This window comes from Camelina sativa, chromosome 2 (genome assembly GCF_030686135.1).
Source record: "Camelina sativa cultivar CO46 ecotype springtype chromosome 2, ASM3068613v1".
In the NCBI taxonomy this organism is placed as follows: domain Eukaryota; kingdom Viridiplantae; phylum Streptophyta; class Magnoliopsida; order Brassicales; family Brassicaceae; genus Camelina; species Camelina sativa.
In genome coordinates this window covers 5,404,606-5,427,721 of record NC_141881.1, presented here as the reverse complement: position 1 = coordinate 5,427,721, position 23,116 = coordinate 5,404,606, and the positions used below count along the sequence as shown (strand labels likewise).

The window sequence follows — 23,116 nt, the reverse complement described above, 5'->3', positions numbered from 1 at the left end:
TCGTCAACTACTTTTGACTCCGAATCTTCTATATTATCTGTAAAACAAAAAAAATATATATATATTAGCCAAAAATAACATGCATGGATTTAGTTCAGATAAAAAAACATGCATTGGCTCAAATATGTAAGTTATAACATAATCTATCGGTTCCACTAAGGAAGGACACAAGAAGCCATTAGCCAGTCTAATTTGTTTTTACGTACATCATAACAGATTATATAATATATATGTTTTTTTTATTAACCCATGGATAACCCATAACCCTGGGGCTTACTAAGAGGTGGCGGTCGGGGCATTACAAGTGGTATCAGAGCCAAACTCAGATGAGTGTGGAGTCAAGTGGACTCACACCATCGGGGTAACTGTCTTGGTACGCAACAAGGATGTTGCGATCTGTTAGTGGGGGTGAATTGTGACACCCCGGTTTCAGAGACATGCGGAGAAGTTTCAAAAAATTGATTTGGCCGCCTATGTCACCAAAGTGCACTTATCTTTTCGGTCAAAGATCCTGAGAGAACTCCAGAGTTAAGCTTGCTTTAGCTGGAGTAGTTTTAGAATGGGTGACCTTCCGGAAAGTGATTGTCGGAACTGTGCGAGTGAGGACAAAACATAGATAAAGATCATGTGGTGACTTGTAGGGACGGTAACAAGTCTTTAAAACCTCTTGGATGTAGCAAACCGACCGTCGGATATGGATGGGCTCACGGGCCTAGTGAGAGGACATGAGACTCATTAAGAAAGATGGACCCAGAGACTGGGATTGGAAATGAGAACCACTAAGAGGTGACAATTGGGGCTTTACAAGTGGTATCAGAGCCTTTACGGTTCTAGGGCGGGTTAGTGAATGGTTTAGAGCAGTTTAGGAATTTAATTGGTTGAATTATTTTCTTGTTGCTTGATGCATGATGTTGTGTGATGGAATTAATTATGAGTGGTTAGTAAATTTGCATGTGGTATGGAGTCCTAGTATCATCCTCTTCGAGCCTTCAATGAGATTTCATTATAAGTTGTGTGTTTCGGTATGCAGTTGAATTGTTTGCTTAGCCTTTTGTCTTGGTAGTGCAAATGGTTAGAGGTGGTGCTGTTGCGGGACGCAGACGTGGTCGTGGACGCGGATGTGGTCATTGTAGGAGTAGAGATCCAACGGTTAATGACACCGTAGTTGATTGTGTGACAGTAGAGAGCATCGACGAGTTGCAGGCATTCTAGGAGAAGTCCGTGAGTGTGGCCGGTGGTTGAAAAAATTATAAAGACGTAAAAAAAGGATGTGAAATATGATCAGATTCCATTTATAAAAATAGCATAAATTGGATCGCACATGTGAAAGTGAAACAAGGTGCGATGTGAAGATGAATATGGCATTTGTTTCTTTATGATAAAACATTTCAGTTTTTGGTTCATGAAACTCAATGTTTGGTCACCTCCCTTTCCTTGTCTTCTCTTCTTTATTTTCCGATTCCGATTAAATGAAGCTGCAAACAATAATAACATTTAGAAGTCCAACCCAAAACTTTTAACAATGGTTAAAAATAACAAAGTAAAACTTACGAGATTGTTAATGGGCTTCTTCCAGTAGAATCCATGAATGATTAGAAAGACAAGATTGCAAGCAATAAGAACAAAGATCGGTAAGGCATGTACTCCCATCCACTCTAAGACAAGACTTGCTCGTTTGTATCCATAAACGTCAACCTGTGAAGATTGAGAGAGAGATTTACGTTTTAACAATGTGATGCTTCCTACTCTCGTAGTATATGTAAGTCATTAAGATACATATATAAGATAATAGCAAACCAAACCATTAGGTATATCGCGGATAACAGAAATCCAGAAGCGCCTGAGGTGACACACATGTAACTCAGTGTGTATAGAGGTTTATTTAGTTGCATTCCTGCAGAGAACCAAAAAACGAATGACACAATGCAAAACTGTGATTCTACCTAAAAAATGACGTGTCAATGTAAATGAGAGATATAGGAGTCAAGGAAAATACCAAAGAGGTCCAGTGCGAGACCTAACATCAGAAGACAAAAAGAACGTAAAATCCATTGATTCAAACGCTTTTTGTGGTCCTGTAAGAAGTTAATTACATAGAAACAATATTATTCTTATATAGATTCCAATTCACCAAAACCATAGACACTACTAGATTAACGCGAGCCTCTTACTCTCTTAAGCTATGGAAGGCTCGTTATAAACCTATCCCTTACTAACGTCTCTCTTACCAACTCCCAACAACTCTAATCTGCTATTTAGAGGAGATATATAGCTAAGAGTTGAGCAGCTGAACTTCTTCAAAGAAAAATAAAGATATATTTACCTTGAAGTGGATGATAATATGACCGTAGTGCAGACCCACTAAGCATGTAACGGTGGCCATCAACGAACTTTAATTGAACAAACTTGCGAGTTACTTTGTGAACAATGATGAAGCAAAACTTGCAATGGAAATGGTTTTTGGAGAGTAAAAGCAGAGACCTTAAGAGGCCTTCAGGGTCAAAAGGCGCTTGACACCAAGAAGGAGCGTCTGGAGGTAATGGCCCATTGTTTGGAGAATTTAAACTGCATTGCTGAAAATATATAAGAGTTCATGTGAAATGGATATAAAAAAAATATTGAGAGAAACAAGACATGGGTTAAATCTAGAACCATGGTTCGTGCATATACGGGTTTCCTGTACAAATGCTGGATTCCTAGAAACATACGGTCAATCATTCCAACTGCATTGCAGCCTGGTCCAGTGTGTCCTCGTACCCCACATTTCACTTTCAGATTCTAAACAGTTTTATGGATCGTCAATGATAAAAAGAGCGGTAAAGAATATGTAAGGAAGGTTGTGTAGAAGGAAGAAACACTATCTAACCAAGAATGTTGATGATCCTTGGTCTTCACTTGAAATCTGATATTCCCAGTCCGGCACGTATAAGCCGTATAACAAGGACAAATATATTGTTGTAATAACAAATGCCACCACCCTGTCAAAGATAAGGATAAAATCAAGCAAGTGCATAACAATTTCTGTATACAAATTGCAAGAATAAGACAGTTACCAATGAAATCTATATTTCTTGATCATAGATAGCTCTGAGCTGACATTGTGGCTTCCCTTTAACCAAATCTCGCACAGTGCAGCAACTAAGTAGGCTATAGCTATTCGCTGAAAACATAACCCAAAAAGGCCTACTAATTTACAATGAGAATGTAGGAACACAAAAATTTTCAATGCTGTCTCTAGATAATATACCTGTAATATGCCCATGAATCTAATTTTATCTACATCTATTCCGTAAGTTAAGTTGTTGAGACCATGAATAAATCCTCCTGAACTTAGATTAAAAAAAAAAAAAAAAAAAGAAAAAAACAGTATAAATGTAAATGTATCACCATCAACACCATGAGTTATAGGACAAAGTTATCGAACCAAACCTTGGAGAAAAAGACCAAGTAAGAGAAGTTTCAATGATCGCATCAAAGCTTTTCTTGTTGCAGCGAACCTGCATGACAAGTTCTGTAAGCAAACAGATCTAGAGTTAGCGGACTCGGTCTTAAGAGAAAGACAAGAAGAACAGAGCCATAAAAAACATTGAACCCTCTCAGATTACCTTATAAGCAAAGGCAAGAGAGACGCCAACAATAAATAAGAAAAAAGGCATGACAAAATCCGCCAGTGTAAGACCATCCCAAGGTGAATGATTAATAGCTGGTACAATCCCTCCAACATCATCCACAAGTATCATCAACTGTGATTACATTCAAACAATTCAAACTCCACTTACTTCGCTACTTAGGTATCTAGAAAGCGATTAGGAAAAACAAACTTACGGCGACGGTAAGGCCACGGAAGACATCAAGAGAAACTAATCGTTCCTTGTCGGGAGGAAAAGAGGAACGAGAAATCTGAAGAGCAGACTCAATGTCTTTCTTCTCTCGCCATTGATGGTCATCATCATCAATGCCTTTGATTGCTTCATACATCGTCAGTTTTGTTCGCATCCCAACAAATACATCTACTCCAGCGTCTCTATATATAGATTTTTTTAATATATTTTTCCCTATATATAGATATGTATATATAATTAGAAAAATATATCGAAATTTAAAACCTTTATCAAGAAAGCAAACAAGACTTTGGTTTTGATTTGCCTCAACTAGAACGGTTGGAGCTAGCCACTTGAGCCGTTTGTTACAGCTCAATAACTTGGGATTTGCACGTGGCTGTGTCCTGATTGGACCTTATCCGAACTTGATTCGCTCACAGCGACTATCTCGTTATTTTCTTTTCCTTTATGGGCCTGCAAGTGAGAAAGCCCACGCTAAGTAGAATAAAAGGCTAAAATCTTTTTTTTTTTCCTCAAAAAAAGGCTAAAATCTATCATCCAAAATTATCAACGTAAAATGATAAATACAACAAGAAAATCATCTAACTTTATTTTGAGAATTTGTTTTTAAATTTTTTTATTTTTAACCCTCTTTACATAATCACAATAATTAATTTTTAAATATTTTTTAGGTTTGGCTTCTCGATTTTATATTTAGGGTATAGTTTATAGGAGGTAGGACTTAGTATTTGGCGTATAGAGTTTAGAATTTATTTATTTTATAATATTAAAAAAGTATTTTTGAAAATGTACACCAAGAAAGGGTATTTTAAAGGAGCATTTTTCAAAATTTCCCTTTTTAATACCTCTTTTTAAAAATACCCCTCTATGTTGACCATTTTTAAAACTATCTATTTTTATGTACAAAATGACCAAATTACTCTTTTTTTGAATGATGGTAAGAATATACAGTCATCAAAATCGAAAAACTTTTCCCGCCAAAAAATAAAAATTTTCCCACAAAAAAATGAAAAATTTTCCTGCCAAAATCAAATTTTTTTCCCACCAAAAAAATTGTTTTCGCCAAAATCGAAAAAATTTTCCGCCAATTTTTTTGAAATTTATACCTTATAAAAACATTGTAAACGTTTTTATACATCTTGTAAAAACATTTACAAGTTGTTTAAATACTTTTTTAAAAACCTTTTAAAAGCGTTTACAAGGTGCTTAATCCTTGTAAACGCTTTTAAAATTAAAAACCTTTTAAAAATCTTTTGAAAACCTTTTAAAAACCTTATAAAAACCTTATAAAAACCTTGTAATATCATTTACAAGTTGTAAAAACCTTGTAAAAGCGTTTATAAGGTGTTTAAAAACGTTTTAAAAACCTTATAAACGCTTTAAAAAAACATACAAGGTGTTTAAAAGCCTTTAAAACAACATTTTGAAAACCTTTTAAAAACCTTATAAAAACTTTGTAAAAGCGTTTTAAAATCCTTTTAAAACCTTTTTAAAATCTTGTAAAAGCGTTTACAAGATGTTTATAAGGTTTATATAATGTTTCTACCTTACAAAACCTCTTAAAAACCTTGTAAATTTTTTTGGCGGGAAAATTTCCCGCCAAAATTTTTTTTTGTCGAAAGTTTTTATCAAAAATTTTTTCGAAATTTTTTTGGCGGGAAAATATGTCGGAAATTTTTTTGGCGAGAAAATTTTGTTTTTCATTTTATTGAATAAAATATTTTTCATCTAAAGGTAAAATAGTCATTAAAAATTAAAGTAGGGCAAAAATAAAAATGGCTAAAAAAAGGAGTATTTTTAAAAAAGGGTACACCAAAAAGGGTATTTTTAACAAATTCTCATTTTTAAAAAGTCACACAGAAAAGGAGGTATTTTTGAAAATCCCTTCATTTTGGAATGGACTAGGTGTTAGTTCACGCTACGTGTGAGTTCTTACATAATCGCTATTTAATTTTGAAAAAAAATAAAATAACTTAACATGTTATTATTATTTTGTTTTTTTTGGTGTACATCAAAATTTAAAGACTCTCTGAATTTAAATAAAGTAAAGAAATCAAATTTTGATGATAATATATTTAGTGCATTCAAGTCATATTGTATATTACATGCCATATGCTATATATTTTTGTAGTTATAGTCATATTTCAAAATTATTGTGATACATATTTTCATAAAATTTATTTTGTGGTGTTAGTTATGCATATTTTTTTTTTTTTTTTTGATAATCCAGGTATCCAAAGCCCAATGGACTCTGACTAGCCCACTAGCCCGAAGGCTTGGCGTGCGTCCCGAAGGCGGCAAGAGTGGTTCCTGGAGGCCGCATAGCCCAATGTTAAATTTTTCTGCGGTGACCACTTAAAGTGTTTGCAGCCGTGGGGATTCGAACCTGGGAGTATTGGAAATCTCACCCTCAACCCGAAATCCATCCTACCACTGGTCCACATATGAGTGGTTTTATTTATTTATTTATGGTGATAGCTTAAAGAGATTCAAAATGTTTCAATTAAGAAAAAAACTAAAATAATAAACAGTAGGTTTGATAAAATGAAAACTATATATCATATATTACATGTATATCCTATTCAAATAAACCAAAACTTTTATTAAGTTAAAATATTATTGGTTAAATCAAAGAAAAAAGAATATATTTTAGAATTTATAAAATTACGTGAGATTTGAAATATGAGGCTATGAAGATTATAGTGAGATATGTGTCTTTTTTTGAATAGATAATACAGAAATCGATGTATCAAAGGTAATTATTTGAGTGTAACAAAAGTGCAATTAAGTACATATTAATACATTTTTAACATGTTCTATTATATTAAAATTAATTCATTGAAAACACTACTATGATATTATTATGAGTGTTACAAACAAATTATTATACTTTTCCAACTCCTAAAATTTAAACCCATATAATTTAAAAGTGAGTGTTGGTGGGTCCATAATTTAATTCAGAAGTATAATATGTTACACATTGATCGTTTAAAAGGAATAAGAACATCTAATTCTCAAATAAACTTGATTTTTTGGTTAAAGCCAACATATGTGAATTTAAATTTAACTATGGAAATATAAAAAATAAATATGAATAGATTAGAAAGGCAAGAAATATAAAAAAAATATTTTATTTTTATATAATAAAATAAAAATTGAAAACAATGTTAAATATATATAATACTTTCTAAATTAAAATATAGAATCAAACTCTTACAACACATATGATATATAACAACAACATTTGATATTGGTGGGAGAGGAGGATAGAATGATTACTTATATGATGATAATCCAAACTAGATAATGCAGATGAATCTTTAAAAATAAAAACAATGTAAAATACATATCATGTAGTCTCTAAAATTAAAATTTAGCAGTAAAATTTTACAATGATATTTCATTTGGTTTTTTGTAACCCAACAAAAATAAGAAATCAAAAATTAAACAAAAAAAATGAAAAATGATTTGATGTATTGTGGGAGAGAATGAGAGAATATGAAAATGAGAAAGTAAAAGAATGCCAATATGAGAGAATGAGAGAATGCTTATGTGATACCCAGGTTTCAGAGACTTGCGGAGAGGTTTAAAAGAATTTATTTGGCCACTTGTGTCACCAAAGTGCACTTATCTTTTTGGTCAAGGGTCCTGAGAGAACTCCACAGTTAAGTGTGCTTATGCTGGAGTAGTCTCAGGATGGGTGACATTCCGGGAAGTGACTGACGGAACTGTGCGAGTGTAACAACCCATCCCGTAGACCCCACTAGCCCCCGCTAGCCGCCTTCATGGACTCCAAGCTGACCCTGCAGGGCATCGATCCTAACCCCTCACCATGGAAAGGAAATTACATCCAAATCCACCAGTAGGTTATTGGTGCGTCAGGCGTTCCTCGAAAACCTTGGTCCCCACTCTTTAACAGCCTTCCCAATTGGTGACAGCTTGTCCTGTGGGAGAGTTGTTAAATGACTAATATATTAATTAAACATATTGTAATTGTGTAAAAGAGGACAAAAATGAAAATAACCAAAAATGGGTATTTATGTGTTCATTTTCTTTTGGAAGATATATTATTTTCCAAAAATTAGAGAAAAAAACAACAAATGAAATTAAAGTAAATTTTAATAATCATAGAAAACTAATATAATTTGATATATGCATGATTGATCAAGAACTATATGTCTTCAACAGTTTTGTATGAAAACATATGGTTGTGGCCTTAGTTAATTGGATAATCAAAAAAATAAATAATAATGTTCTCATCATCATGATAACCTCATTAAAAAATAAAGACAAAGATATATAGAATGGTCTTGTAGCTTTATTATATAATCTAAGACAATCTCATATGATATAACAATATTCTCTTAAAAACAGCAACAAATTTTACCAACTGAATGAAGTTGAATCAAAAATGGTGTTTTTGAATACTATGTTTTGTTTGATAATAAAATATGAGACTACTTATTTGTTTATATAGTGGAAAATATATAAAATCTTCTTCCTTTTTAGGATTAATTGTATAATTTCCTGAATTATGGAAGTTGAAACAAGATCTTTTGGGGATTTATAAATGAATGATAGAGATCAGACAAAATAAACCAAGATCTTAAATGATGATGGGAACGCAATGCAAGGTGTTTTAATATCCTTACGATGTTGTAGCATAAAGGATGTCAATCTATAAAAAGTGTGTTATGCAAGCAGTCAAGATGTGATCAATGCATTCTATTCTAACATACCTAATGAGCATAAATGTAAATGCAGAAGACTAAAACAACTTAAAGCAAGACTAAAGAAGACTTAAACTATAAATCAAGTGCAATAACAATTCTAAAACAGAAGCAAACTACTAAGCAAAAGTAAATGCAAGCAAGCTAGAATTGAACAGATCATAAACAAAAAAAACAAGGTTGTACTCGAGCACTCGATCGAGCACAATATGAACCGTGGTCAAGCAAGTGGTCAAGTGAAGTAAAACGGATGAACATAATCAATTCTAGAAACTATAACAATAAAGCAAACGATTATAAGTGATTAAACAAGAAAATATAAGCAAACAATGAACAAAATAGATTGTAGAGATTTGAATAATGAGTTAGTATCAAGCCTAGTCTATCTAGATTGTTTATCAAACTCACATAAGCTATCCCTAGATAAATAATGGTTTTTAATGCTTGTTTATCCATGTCTTAGCTATTGCGAACTAGGTCTATGAGTGTTTAAACTTGATTGCTATTGCCATGAGAGTGGATTAGTAAGTTTATGGGATCATTATTTATCAAAAACCACCATAGACAACTAATCTCTTAGGCTAGGCACACTAATATCTAGTATTAGTCTAATCAAGCATCTTAAACATCTTTTGAATGCTAAAACACCTAAGATCTATTCTTAACTTCTTAGAACAAAGATAGCATAGAGAACACCTAATCCAGAAGGGATATATAACAATCAAAGCTTAAACAACCTAGACAAACTAAGCTCTTTACCAATCTGACCCATCTCCAAGAATCAATTCACTAATCAGATCTACTAAAAATGATTAAGAACATAAATCCAGAAATTAATGAAACAAACATGAACAAATAGATAATGATGAGATGAACAACTTTATATAAAAAGACAAGTGCAAATACTTAATGGATCAAAAGATATCTAGATTAGAAAATGTTTAAAACCCTAGAGCTAAGCAAGAGAAAAAAGTAAGTAAAAAACTAAAATATGTGACTCACTAGGACTGACTAAGACTGCATGTGCAGCCAAAGTACATTACGTATTTATAGTAAAGTGAGGTATCTCTACTTTGGCTAACAGACAAAATAGAGAGTTGACTACAATTGCTCGACTGAATGCTGGGTCGTGTGCTTGGACGAGCATGTAGTCATGTGAAGGCTCATACTCTTCTAAACTCCTTCTCGAACTTGATTCCCCTCACCGAATGTCCTCTTCTTGATCACAACTCCCTTTTATGCTTCAAAGTACCTAATTCCCTTGTTTATGCACACAAATATGCAAATGCTATGCAAATTCTATCATATTGCATGAACTAAGAATAAAAAGCATAAAAGTGCTTGTACTAAATCTAAACAATGCAAAAGAGGAGATAAAAATATGCTAAAACATGGTAAAATCGAGAGACATAAGGAGTATATTCATTTTAAGGTAAAAGTAATCTTTTTTTTAGAGTAGTTATTTTTGGAATTTCTTTATAGTCATATTTTTACAGTATCATTAAGTAATTATACAATTTTCTTAAGATATTGTATAATTTTCTTATATTGTAAGATTGGTGGGTTTCCAAGCTTTATATATTAAGAATTGTGAGTTTCTAATTAACATAATTGAAAATATATATTTTTCTTTCTAAATTATTTTTTTTCAATTAAAAATTACATCTCTTAAATACCACAATAATGTATAAAACTAGTTATAACTAAAATTAAATATTAAGATCTCTCTTTTCTAAATAATATAGGGGTATTCTCAAAAATGCCCCCTTTTGGTGAGCTACTTTTAAAAAATACCATTGGGAAGCGTCTATTTTTTAGAGTACATTTTTTTTGTTGAAAATGACAATTTTACCCTTAATGAACTAAACATAATTATTGGACGTTCTTTTCTTCGCCGTCGTTCTCTCCTTCCTCGATCGGCGATTTTTGATCTCCTTGTTCACGGCGATCTCTGCTTCTCTTCCATCCTCATCTTTGTCCATCTTCTCGTTTGTTTTGGGATTCGTGTTCGTCGGATCGAAGACTCTTTGTCAGGTTTGTGGTTAAGATTTTGTTTCTCTTTGGTATATTCATCAATCTGAAAATTGATTTTAGATCAAAAATTCAGATCTGACGAATTTAGATCGATAAATGTCTTTGATATAGATTTCGAATTTGTAAATTTGGATTTTTGTTACCTCTTGTAAAACACTTTTTAAAAGCTCCATATTAAACCATTTTAAAATCCAAATTCAGATCGGTCATAATTGATGGATAAAGTTGGTTGTAGTTGATCTGACAAATTCAGATCGATAAAGTGTGTTTTTGAACTTTTTGCAATGGGTTTTAAAAGCATTTTATCTTTGTAGTTGATGGCTAAAGGTGGTTATAGTTGATCTGATGAATTGAGATTGATAAATGTGTTTGATATGGATTTGGAATTAGTAAACTCTTGTAAATTTGGATTTTTGTTATCTCTTGTTCAACACTTTTTAAAAGCCCCTGTTAAACCATTTTGAAATCAATTTCAGTTCGGTCGTAGTTGATCGATAAAAGTGGTTGTAGTTGATAAGACGAATTTAGATCGATAAAGTATGTTTTTGAACTGATTAAAATGGGTTTTAGAAGATTTTAAAAGCGTTTTAAAACCTTTTAAACCTCTTGTAAATCCGTTGTAAACTCTAATAAAATTCTTTTTTTTTAATCATTTTCTTTTGGAACAGATTGAATCCAGTGATTCATTTGAAGCCCTTGCACTACCTGAAAGTATATAGATATGGTTTTGAACCAAATGATGGAGCCACCATATGTCAACATTCAGACTTACACCTTGTTAAAAAGGTTAGAGATGTATTAGGAGATGCATCTTTCAAGGAGCTTGAAGATTCATTCCTTGAACCTGTCATCAAGCTTGCTGCGAAAAATATAGACATTAAATTTTCGGGGAAGATTGTAATGACCCTCACCAAGGGGAAAAATCCCAAAATAAAATTTCAAGGAAATGACTCGGGAAAGACTCAAAAAGAAAGGAGATGTAAAACAAAAAGGAACGACCAGAAGAAGTCCGAGAAAATATTCGTGAATCGAAGAATGGCCAAGCCAAGTCTGGAGTGACCGGAGGTAAGATCGAGGCATTAAAACCGACCAAAAATTAATGGTTTATGCGGAAACGGCATCCGCAGAAGAGTCGGGTAAATACCGAGGAAGAATACCGAGACGTCCAAGGGATGTTCGGGTAATGTCCGGGAAGAGATCAAAATGACCAAAGAAAATCGAGAAGACTGCGGAAGAGTCGAGAAAATTGTCCGAGGAGTCGAGAAAATTATCCGAGGAGTCGAGAAAAAATTGTCGAAGAAATACCAAGAGACCGACAATATCCGAGAAACCAAGAAAAGTTTGTCCGAGAACTATCAGGAGAACCGATACGGTCCGGGATATGCCGAGAGGAATGTCCGGGTTAGACCGAAGAATGCCAAGAGACAGGTTTTTGTCGAGAGACGTCGACCGAAAGACGGGTTTTATCGAGAAACCTCGACCGAGAGATGAGTTGGCCGAGAAAAATAAAATTTTTATTTTTCTCAAAAATCTGACCAATCAGATTTCGTGCATGCCCATGCACTAATAAAATAATTTACATGCACTAATAGAGTGAAGTTAGTGAGATTAATGGCGATTAGCGATTGGGGGGTGTTAATCACGCTCAGCATGCAAGACATGAGCTAGCCACTTGTCAAGAAGCACTAAGGGAAAAGAGGGAGAGCTCGAGCCTATAAATAGAGGATGTGAGACTTCATTCCTCACTTTTCTCATTTTGCTCTCAAACACTAAAACACTAAAGTCTTGTTTTTCTCTCAAAGTTGAGAGAGACCGAGAGAGTTTGTCGAGAAAGACCGAGAGAGGTTGTCGAGAGGGAGATCGAGAGAGATCGAGAGGGAGATCGTCGACGCTACGTCGAGAGAAGACCGAGAAAATAAGGAGTTTTCTGTCGAAGACTTCATCGACAAAGAACCGGTGTAAGTGTCGAAGTGATCACCGAGAAATTACGGTAATTGTGTCGAAGAAGAATGACCGAGAGGAAAAGTGGTTGCGATCGGGAGAAAACCAAGAGGTGAGACGCGGTTTTGATCGAGTGAAGCCGAGAAACAAAGTTGGTTGCGGAACGAAGCGGTCGAAGAAGCGGGGAGCTGTCGACGCGAAGACTGTCTGATCGAGTGGTGCGGTGAAGTCCGGTAATCATCGACGCGTGAAAAAGGTGAGTTCTGTGGTAAATGTGTGTTGCATGTAGACTAGATTCAAGGTAGAATCAGTTAAATTGTTGCATGCATAAATGTGGTAGGATTCATGCTAGATTCATGTTAAAGATTACATTGAATTTGAGCTAGGAATCACCATGCAAGATCGCGTATGAATTTGGATGCATTTAAGTAAATTGGATATACTTAAAATCGGGACAAGGGATTTTGCATGCGATATAAAAATTGAAGTTGTTTAGCAATATTATTTGCTCCAAACCGGTTGCATGCATAAAGAAAACTTGGTAAAGTTCATTTGAAATATTATCGTATAATTCGTGTGATGTTAGCTTAAATGCTTAAACGAATTTTAAAGGGGTTAAATCCAACGGTTGCATGCATATTAGAACTTGTTGCATTAATTTTTCTTAAGTTGCTTAATTTGGTTGCATGCATGTAGAATAATCTTAAATTGCTTGAAATATATTTCTTGCTCCTTGTTGATTATTGGATGTTGTATTCTTGCTTGATATCTTGCTATGGTGCTTGATTCATCAATGCTCGAATTGTTGTTGTGTGTTTTATTTTAGCTTAGCCTCTTGAATTTCGTTTCTCGAGTCTTAGCTAGAATAGTGAGACGATTTTTCTGTTCCAAAAGCGGTGGTCACGCTTGAGTTCCCGACGATCACTCATGTGGGGACACTGTCACGGCTAGCTAGCTACTAGCGTGACCGCTACATGACGATGTAGCATAAGTGTGGGCTCATTGCTGGTGACCTTTGTGGTCTCGGCATGGGGGATGGTGTGGAACGGAACAGATAATCGAGGGCCTTTAGGTGAAAAGAGTCTAGGATATTTCAAGCGATCCTTGTAGTATTCTAGATGTCTTTGTTTGTTTGGTAGACGGAGGAGTCTAGGGTAATTCAAGTGTCCCTTGTTTATTCTAGATTGTCCTTGCGAGTCGCGTATGGGTCAAGAGTCTAAAGTGTTCTTTAGTCGTCTTGTAATGTGTATAGCGAGTCTAGATCATCGAGTCGAGTCATACGGATCTAACCTCTCTCGCTTGTGTGTGGTTTAAATTGCTTCCGCTATTGTTTTCGTTGCGTAGCATTGATAACTTGCTAAGTTTGTTTACTTGCTTGTTTTCTTTCTCACCGGGGTAGTCGGGTTGGGGAAAGTAGTATACCGTTTAGGAGAAAGGGGTACCCAGGCTCACTGAGTAATCTTAGATTACTCATGATATTATGAAGTCTGCAGCTTCCGTCCCTCGACCGGATCACCTTGGTGCAATTCCGCAAGTGGTGTCCCGTGGCTGTCCAATGGCCTTCGTGGTCATATAACGGTTCAGGGGCGTTACAAAGATATTCCATTATTTGATGCTGAGAAGGCTGAAGACTACAGGGAAAAATTTATGGTTTACAGTCGACATGCAACCAGTACGGTTCTCTATGAGAGAGTTATTCCTCACAACAGGCATTAAAATTGTTTTGAAAAGTCTTTCAAAAGGGTTTGAAAAGTGTTTTAAAAGGGTTTTAAAAAGGTTTTTCAATGGGTTTAAAACCTTTAAAACCTTTTAAAACACATTGTAAAACGTTTTAAAACATATTGTAAAACATTTTTATTGTAAAATGGGTTTTTCAAACACATTTGGCTTTACAAGGGGGTTTTTAAAAAGGATTTTTTTACAGTTTTTTTATATCAATAACCTTGTATTTTAGGCAAGTTTGAACAAACTAACATCATTGTTTTATTTAACACAGGGATTCAATGAGAACCTATTCATAGAGAACTAAGGAATAATGACAAAGATCCAATTAATGAACCATATTCTTGGGCGGTGACAGCAGACTACACTTTATCTCAACTTCAAGATCGACTTTTAGAAAAAAACCAGAAAAAGATGAAGAACCTTTGGGTGTTCAAGAAAAGGAATGTCTCGCTGCAGTGGTGTTAACAGAAGGAATTTTGATTACACAGTGGTGTTAACAGAAGGAATTTTGATTACACTATCTTCCTTAGAGAAGATACCACTGTCTCGGCTTCAGAATGCATCTATAACGACCGTGGTCCGATAAAATAAATGATTGGAATTATATTAGAAATCAGAATGAAATCGGTTAATTTCACTTGGTTTATTAATTTGGTTAATCCTACTATATTAATTGAGAAGTACAAATATGAAACTAACCTTAAAATGTGTAAAAAATTACATTCAATTGCCATTAGAAAAAATAGTTAAGCTTAATTAACTAATTTAAATAAATATAATTAAATTAAAAATAAAAAACATTCACATATCAAATATCCTACTATATTAATTGAGAAGTACAAATATGAAACTAACCTTAAAATGTGTAAAAAATTATATTTAATTGCCATTAGAAAAAAATAGTTAAGCTTAATTAACTAATTTAAATAAATATAATTAAATTAAAAATAAAAAACATTCACATATCAAATATTAAAAAATCTAAAAAAATCTAAAATTTTTTTTTCTCTCTCTAATAAATTATGGACGAAATTACTAATTATTTTTTAAAAAATATATAAACCAATCAGAATTTTAAAAACTAAGATTTTATATCCAAGTATACAATACAATTATTTTTAATAACTAAATTCGAAGATTTTGTTAAGATTTCAAATTATGATTCTCCTATCATCTTTATTTTATTTTATTTACAAATTGTTTAGAACTTTCATATAATACTTATAATTAATAAAATGCATATGTTGTGATTTGAATTTTTTAAAACGAAGATATATTACTAAATGTATGAAAATGTGTGTTTTAATTTCCACATTGGCGGGTTGGTAAAACTAAATTTATATAAATTAATAATTTTTATTTACTCATAATTACAATATTAAAATTCTATTTTATATTTCACAAAATATGATGCAAATACAACAAATAAACAATATAAAACTGTAATAATACGTCAAAAAGAAAATATTATAATATTCTAAAATAATTTGTATTCATATAGACTAATAGATTTACATAACAATTAAAAATAAATATTATCTCAAACAAAATAATTTTTTTTTAAAAAACAATACTTTTTATTATTATATTATAAATTTTTTTAAAAATGTTGACCCGTGCTTTAAGCACGGGATATATCCTAGTTTATTAATTAAACCAAAGGAATGGTTTAATTAATTATTGTTTAGTTAAATCTTGGTTTGGTTAAATTAAACCGGAAGGCTAGGTTTCACGCTTATTTCTTCTCCTTCTTTCACCCCGAGGTCGCAGCCAGGAACGGAAGGAAAAAGGATCGAGTCGTTGTGGTTGTGGGGATAGCTCGGTAGTGGCGAGAGAGTAGAGAGGGCTGGGGTTGATTTTGGTCGAAAGGAAAGGCTGCGTGGTGGTGGTGTTGTCGGACTCGTGAGGAAGAGAACCAATATGGGCCTTGGAGTCACCTTAGTTGTGATGTGGCTGTGATTTGGTATCGGATTAAAGTGGGAGACGGGGGATAGCGGAGAGAGCGAGACGAAACGGAGCGGGATGTTGAGCCGTGACGGAGAGGAAGAGAGAGAGAGAGTTTGGTGGTGGTGTGAGAGAAGAAACGGCTGGTTGTGGTCGAGGTGGTGTAAGGAGGAGAGGAGTGAGCCATGTTGTATACATGTAAGCATCTCCTTCTCCATTTGTGGTTATCGTACGATTGTGTTGTTTACGTTGTTCTTATATAGAAGGGAGAGTGAGGCATCGTTGTATGGGTTGAGTCACCGATGTCGTAATTGTGTTCGAGTCTTAGAGCCAGCGTTACTGTATCGTGGTTGGGTCTGTTCTTATTGGACAAGGGATAGGAGGAAGGGAAACATGCAACCCGTGAGGAGAGGCGATGAGAGAGAACGAGATGTGTGGAGATGAGAGAGAGACACGTGATAGAGGTGGGGAAGCCTCTTATGGATCTGGTTGGTCATTTTGTGGCTGTGGGAAGCTTCATTAGTGGCGAAAGAACAAAGCCGGAGTGGACAGAGGTGAAGAGGAGAAGGAAAGTGGAAGAAGCTTGGAGATAAATGCAGTGTGGAGAAGCCGACTTTGAAGGCTTTCCGGTGCCATATCCGACATTGTTCCGGTAAGATGATGATACTGAAGTAATATCCATCAAGCCAAGATTCCAAAGATATAGAGATAACTTCATTTGGAGTTAACCACGAAGAGTTATGTGTGTTGCTTCCTGGACAATTAATTACCAGAAACTGTGAAATCTGGGTTAAGTATGATCCTTAGAAACTGTTCCGAGATGGCTCTTTCAAGGCAGCATTTGGCGATTCAAAACTTGTCTGATCGAGACGAAATTTGGTAGAGAGACTCGTGATAGACGGGCTTCATATCAAACGGTGTAACTTCGATTTGAACAGTTAGTTTATGAATTATTCGTGTGTTGATTTGGAGGTTTTGTATGGTTTTTATTGTTGTAAATTGTATTGTTGGGTGAGCCAACAAGCTTGGTATGAGCTGGAACCTTGCAGGAGTGTTTATGGCTTATGGTGTTAGGTCATAGTGGTTGGAGAACCAAGTTATAGCTCAAGAGTGCAGGGTTCAAGCTAAGATGGTGAATCAAAGGGCTCATCGAAAAAGGGTTTCCGTGGCTGGACGGAATAAAGTATTCCAGCCCACCTCTCTTGTTACTCGGTCGCTAGGGATGGTTGGTTGTGCGACTCAGTAACTAGATGAGGTGGCGTTTGGTAATATGTGAATAAGCAAAGCTTGCTTCGAAGGTAAATTCAAGTGGCTTGTTCGATCAGACGTTGAAGGAGTATGATGTAGGGTGATTGGAGTCTATGAATGTGTGGTTGTTGTATTTGTGGAAGTTTTTGTAAGGAGCGATTCGTAAGCCGGTTGTCTCGCTGGAATTATGGGGTTCCGGTAGGATAGTTTCCTGTGTGTCCTCTGCGAGGACTGGGAATCCGGGTGCGGTCGTTTCAGCATCAAATTTTGATATGTATGTGGACCAACCATGGGGAAAGTAAGCATATAATGTTTTTGCTACATGCATTCAGATGGTTGTTAAAGATTCATGGTCAAAAGGTTAGTATAATGTCAAGGGATTTCCATTGGCATTATCAATATGGGCTTTGAGTGTTGTTCTCATTTTTGGTTCTACGTTTGTGAGAAGGTGTGATATTTCCAAAAACTTGTATCTATTGTTTCTCAACTGGCATTCAACTCGAGGTCCATGGTTTGACGAAGTTGTTGATACTATTAAGACATCAACTTGTGTAAGTTTTGAATGCTATTAAAACTGTAGTTTTGTTATTCATTGTTTATCTTATTTGATGAGTTTTGTTTTGATGGATTTTGATTATTTTTGTAGGTTGAAGTCAAAACTATAATTGGAGATCCACAAGAATATAAGCATTTGGTAGATGAAGATGACAATAATTTTGAAGAAGTTATTGACTTAGTTATGAAAGGCTACAGACTGAAGAAAGAAGAGTGGTCTTCAAGATTACTTGATGTAGACAATGACATGGGAGAGTTGGGTGACAAAATGGGGGAAAATTGTCACACTCTGAGAAACATGAGAAAATGGAGAAAAATTTGTCAGATTCTGAAAAACTTGACACAATCTTCTTCATGTTAGAAGACTTAATAAAAGACAAGAAGCCATTGAAGAAGCTGTCAAAATCAGATTAGAGAAAATATAAGGACGAATGAGTAAGATTTTTAAAATATAATAATTTTGTAAGTTATAAGATTTTAAAAGCCTATTAACTGAGCTTTTTTTTTTCTCTTTGCAGTTTCACAAAGATGAAGATGGACAAAAGAGAAATTAAGAGTTTAGAAATGAAGAGGCTGTATGTATTTTATAAAAGCCTTTATAATGTTTTTAAAAGGTTCAATTAGTCTTTGATAAGACTTTTAAAGGGTTTCAAAAGGTTTTAAAATGTTTTACAATGTGTTTTAAAAAGTTTTAAAATGGTTTTAAAACTTGTTTCAAGGGTGACCTAAACCTTTTAAAATCCTTTTAAAATACATTGTAAAACCTTTTAAATGATGTTGTCAACGTAATTGGTATTTTACAAGGGTTTTACAATGTGTTTTAAAAGAGTTTTAAAAGGGTTGTAAAAGGTTTTAAAATATATGTATGTATAAGGCTTTTTTTACAATATATGTATAAGGCTTTTGAGATTTAATATGGCTTCAGTGGTTTGTTTAAACGGTTTTACAAGGGTGTAAAATTCAAAAAGATTCTCGAATCCATTTTTGAAAGTATAACATTTTTATAAGGTCTTTTGTTTTGTTGCAGGCTGGAAAACAAAATGTTGATGGAGATATTGCTAGAGAAGATTTCGTAGAAAGCCCGTCTGCAGATTCTGACCGTCCGTCATAAACACAAGATGGGAGCTACGCTGGGGATGATGAAAACACCCGAAAAACTGGTGGTGATGATGGTAATTACCTTGAAGAAACACCAAAGGTACATTGAATTAGTATTTTTATAAGTTATAAGGTACATTAAAAGCCTGTTGTAAACCACAATTGTTATCATCTTTGAAGGATAAATCTCCTTCTCCACGCCCTTCTACACCAAAATTTGATCTTCTTTCTCAAGAAGATCAGGATAGTGGAAAAGATAAAAGCATGTCTAAAGAGAAGGGAGCAAGCAGTAAGAAGATATTTTAAAGAGAAAAAAAAAGAAGGTAAATCTTCTATTTTTTATATAGGTGTTATGAGTATTTTAAAAGATTTCATCAATTATCTCATTAGGTTTTAATAATGTTTGATAAGGTATATATAATAAGTCTTTAAATCATATAAACATTGTTTTCTTACAAGCTTTTTGAACTGCAGAGAAAGTCTAAGCAAAGCAATGATGGTGATGATGATGTTACAACCAGAAAAGAGGTTAGTATGTTGTTGTATAATGTTTTATGATATTTTACAGTTTACTTATGTTTACAAAAAATTGTGATTTTCTTGTGGCACTGTAGAGGAAGAAGCATAAACCAAGTGACAATCCAGATGTTGATGTTCAAGCTAGAGAGGGGTTTGTATCTAACTTAATAATTTCTATGAGATATTTAAATTGTTTTAAAGAGTATCGACATAAAGTGGGATATTTTTTTTGTTTTGTACAGCCACGAAAAAAGAAGAGTAAATCTGATGATGTTGGTGGTGTGTAGAGAAAAAGTGAACGACGTACAGTTCCTTCTATTTACACTCAGCCGTATTACACGGCTGAAAAGAAGAAGCACCCAACAATTCATCCTTTTTCCAAAGTTGATAAGACCCGGTTAGAAATATTGACTGAATGGAAGAATTCAAGGAAAACAAAGTAAGTTTAGTTTCTAGCAACAAAAATAAAAGTTTAATTAGTCTTTTATAAAGGTTTAAAAAGGTTATTCTATTTATTTTTTTATGTAGGCAACTAACAATTGTGGGTAACAAAGTTGATGCTAGGTGGTTCACTACACTAGAGATGTCAGGAAAGTCGTTAACAACAACGGTATAATTACAAATCATAAGGTCTTATAATGTGTTGTTAATGTAGTATGTATTTTACAAGATGTTTCAGGGGTTTTTAAAAGGTTTTACAAAAGTTTTAAAAGGTTTTTAAAAGGTTTTACAAGAGTTTTAAAAGTATATAAAAGGTTTTAAAATGTGTTTTAAAAGCGTTTTCAAAGTTTTACAATGTGTTTAAACTGGTTTACAAGATGAAGTGTGACTGGGTTTGAACTTATTTATATGAATTATTTGACAACAAGGGTTGTTTAGATTTGTAAACTCTTTTAAATTTCAAATTTTGTTCTAACCCGGTTTTTTTTGTCGTTTGGGAAGTTGATGCAATTGTGAAGTTGTTAAGCAGAAGAGAAGAAAGTCATCTGGATCTCTATGTTAACAAAGCAATGACGTTGGCGGGAGTATTTTTTTTTGAGAGATTGATGAATATTACTCCACATTCATTGACGACAAAGATGGATATGACTTCCCTAAAGAAGGATTCAGTCAGTTCTTCAAGGAAGCACCCACAAACAAAATATTGGCACCAATGATGGTTAAGGAAAGGGTTTGGATGCTATTGCTGATAAATTTGGAGAAGAGGACGTTGACTATCTATGATTTAGGTAAGTCTTTCTACAGTAACAAAGTTAAAGAAAAACTAGTGGGTGCATATGCCGTTGCAATGCCATATATTGCCCAGGAGAAGTTTGGCATGGAAGATGTTACTGATAACTCTCCATTCAGAATTACTATCATAAATTGCATACGTCATGTAAATATTATTGAGCTTGTTTTCTAGTTTTGTGATATGTTCTCTGTAATTATTGTCGACTCTTCACTGTGTTTTTTCTTGATAGGTTGCTAAGATTGAAGATAGTGGTGTCTTCCTGCTAAAGATAATGGAGTGCATGGCTATGAGCATTTCGACAAGTGGCAATCTTTCAAATGAGTCCATTGGTGATTTACGACAGAAAATGGCGGTTGACATCTTTGCAGGTCAATGTAGGTATATTAATGTATTTTATAGGATTTACTAGAAATTTAAATGGTTTTTACATGGTTGTTTAAACTATTTTTAAATGATTTTACAAGAGTTTTAAAATGGCTAGCAGGTTGATATTTCAATGTATTTTATAGGTTCTTACATGCCCCTTTTATAATATATTTAAGACCTAAATAATCTAACATTAATTATATTATCTTTGCAGAATTAGCAAATACCTAGGATATGAAAGTTTGCATCTTGCTGGTATATAAACAAGATCGGAGGAATGAAACCTTAGCTTATTGCATCAAGAACAATAATGAATAGCAAGATATTTTAATGTTTAGTTTGCAAAAATTTATAGATTTTAAAATTTTGTATTTTTACTGTGACACTATTCTAGAAAAGTGTTAAGTTCCTTCTTTTCGATTATTCAATATATGGCGTTCGACATCTTTGCAGAATTAGCATATACTTCGTTTAATTGTAGGTATTTCAATCTATTTTATAGGTATTACAAGATTTTTAAAAGGTATCTTAAAAAACGTTTTTTATCCTTTTCGAATCCTTTTAAAAATCTTTTAAAACTCTTGTAAATTTTATAAAATACATTGAAATATCCAAAATTTGGTAACCCTTTAAAATCTTTTAAAATCCGTTTTAAAACTCTTGTTAATTCTTTTTAAAATACCAATAACGTTAATAGCACCATTTTAAAGGTTTTACAATGTGTTTTAAAACTACTGGGAAACAAAAGAAAATCGAAACCTTTTAAAATCCATTTTAAAACCCATGTAAAATCAAGTAAACCAGTTAAAACCAAAGATTGCACATGGTTTTTTCAATGTTTTTTTAAAAAAGGGTGAAAGGTCTAGGTCTAGGCCCAATTGTAAACTATACCCCCGTATCATATATCCCCAAAAGTCACCGGTTCCTCTTCCAAAAAGTACACCTTTCCGTCTGGGAGGTTAAAATCGCAAAATTCATTCAAATCTGTATTTGCTTAAATTGGATTCTCAATTTCGTCGGATTGCAGACACAAAGTCGTTGGATTGAGGACTAGGAGTCGGCTGATTGGGTACTCGAGGACTTCAAATTGCCATTTTCTTTGTCGAATTACGGACTCTTCTTCTCCCTCGTTTTTCCTCTCAGTCCTCTCTTCTACTTCGTCGTTTCTTCTTCTCTCATCTGTAAGTTTGGTTGTGAACTTAATTTTGACTTCAATTTAAATTTCAATTTGGATTTTTATGATGTCTTGGTGAATTCGAAATTCGAAGATTGAAAATTTAAAAATGTCTTTAAAAAGTTTTATATTTTAGTATTTATTAAATGATTTTAAAAAATGTAAAAGGGTTTTAAAAGGCGATCCTGGCTGCCTGGCATGACTATGTTCTTCTCTGTAAACAATGTTGACAGGTTTTGCAATATGAGTAATTTTGAAGATTCTGCGAAGAAAATATACTTCCCAAAAAGAATAATCAAGCCAGGCACATAGAGCGATACATTGAAGAGAGTATCTAAATATTCTTCTGAGAAAGTTGTTTTGGCGAATGTAAAGGAAGCATAGAACCTGAAGAGTTCAAGAAGTTAGAAGAGTCTTTCTTGGGTCCAATTATAGAGTTTGTTCAACGGGAAAAAATCAACTTCTTGAGTCAACTGGTCCATCACTTACTACAGAGGAGGAATTTGTCTGCGAAAAATTAGCTCTGGTTTGCATTTGATGATCAACCTATGCGATTTTCGCTAAGGAAATTCGTCATTGCAACAGGCCTTCTGGTAGGGCCTGTTCCATCAGGTACTGTTACAACGAAACAAGATTTGTGGATGAATGATAAAATGACCTGCAAAGAGCTTCTTGATACTTTGAGAGATAAAGGAAAAGACATACA

General features: G+C 33.8%; 1 protein-coding gene and 1 long non-coding RNA gene across 10 annotated transcripts; one reads left to right on the top strand and one right to left on the bottom strand.

The window, feature by feature from the left end:
• Positions 1–1,267: 1,267 nt before the first annotated feature.
• LOC104722419 (uncharacterized) lies at positions 1,268–4,153 on the bottom strand. Of its 9 annotated transcripts, none has more exons than XR_015577734.1 (13): positions 3,826–4,141; positions 3,606–3,743; positions 3,430–3,511; positions 3,248–3,324; positions 3,054–3,160; positions 2,867–2,978; positions 2,653–2,778; positions 2,482–2,565; positions 2,324–2,390; positions 1,997–2,075; positions 1,803–1,894; positions 1,552–1,695; positions 1,268–1,475 (listed from the first exon to the last, which is right to left on the bottom strand). XR_015577734.1 is itself a non-coding variant. In XM_010440577.3 (13 exons), exons 1-13 carry the CDS (start codon positions 3,994–3,996, stop codon positions 1,449–1,451), a joined length of 1,314 nt encoding a protein of 437 aa, XP_010438879.1. In that variant the 5' UTR covers positions 3,997–4,153; the 3' UTR covers positions 1,268–1,448. The 9 variants fall into 9 exon arrangements, 8 of the variants coding, with proteins under 8 accessions (XP_010438879.1, XP_087336949.1, XP_087336957.1 ...); XM_010440577.3 differs by having other exon boundaries at positions 2,482–2,573; positions 3,826–4,153; XM_087480823.1 differs by having other exon boundaries at positions 2,482–2,573; positions 3,248–3,329; positions 3,430–3,497; positions 3,826–4,099.
• An 11,887-nt stretch (positions 4,154–16,040) lies between these two features.
• On the top strand, positions 16,041–21,244 carry LOC147948320 (uncharacterized). Its single transcript, XR_015577731.1, has 11 exons — positions 16,041–18,015; positions 18,111–18,454; positions 18,538–18,594; positions 19,047–19,217; positions 19,298–19,440; positions 19,592–19,645; positions 19,732–19,787; positions 19,879–20,075; positions 20,165–20,246; positions 20,596–20,865; positions 21,100–21,244. It is a non-coding gene; the product is annotated as an uncharacterized LOC147948320 (long non-coding RNA).
• The last annotated feature ends 1,872 nt before the right edge of the window (positions 21,245–23,116 follow it).

Excerpts from the sequence above, each read along its gene's own strand:
- LOC104722419 (XM_010440577.3), bottom strand. The coding sequence starts at position 3,996 with ATGCGAACAAAACTGACGATGTATGAAGCAATCAAAGGCATTGATGAT. Across the intron at positions 3,744-3,825 it reads TCCGTGGCCTTACCGTCGCC|TTGATGATACTTGTGGATGA; the intron begins GTAAGTTTGTTT and ends ATGTAATCACAG. Across the intron at positions 2,979-3,053 it reads AAGAAATATAGATTTCATTG|GGTGGTGGCATTTGTTATTA; the intron begins GTAACTGTCTTA and ends TATCTTTGACAG.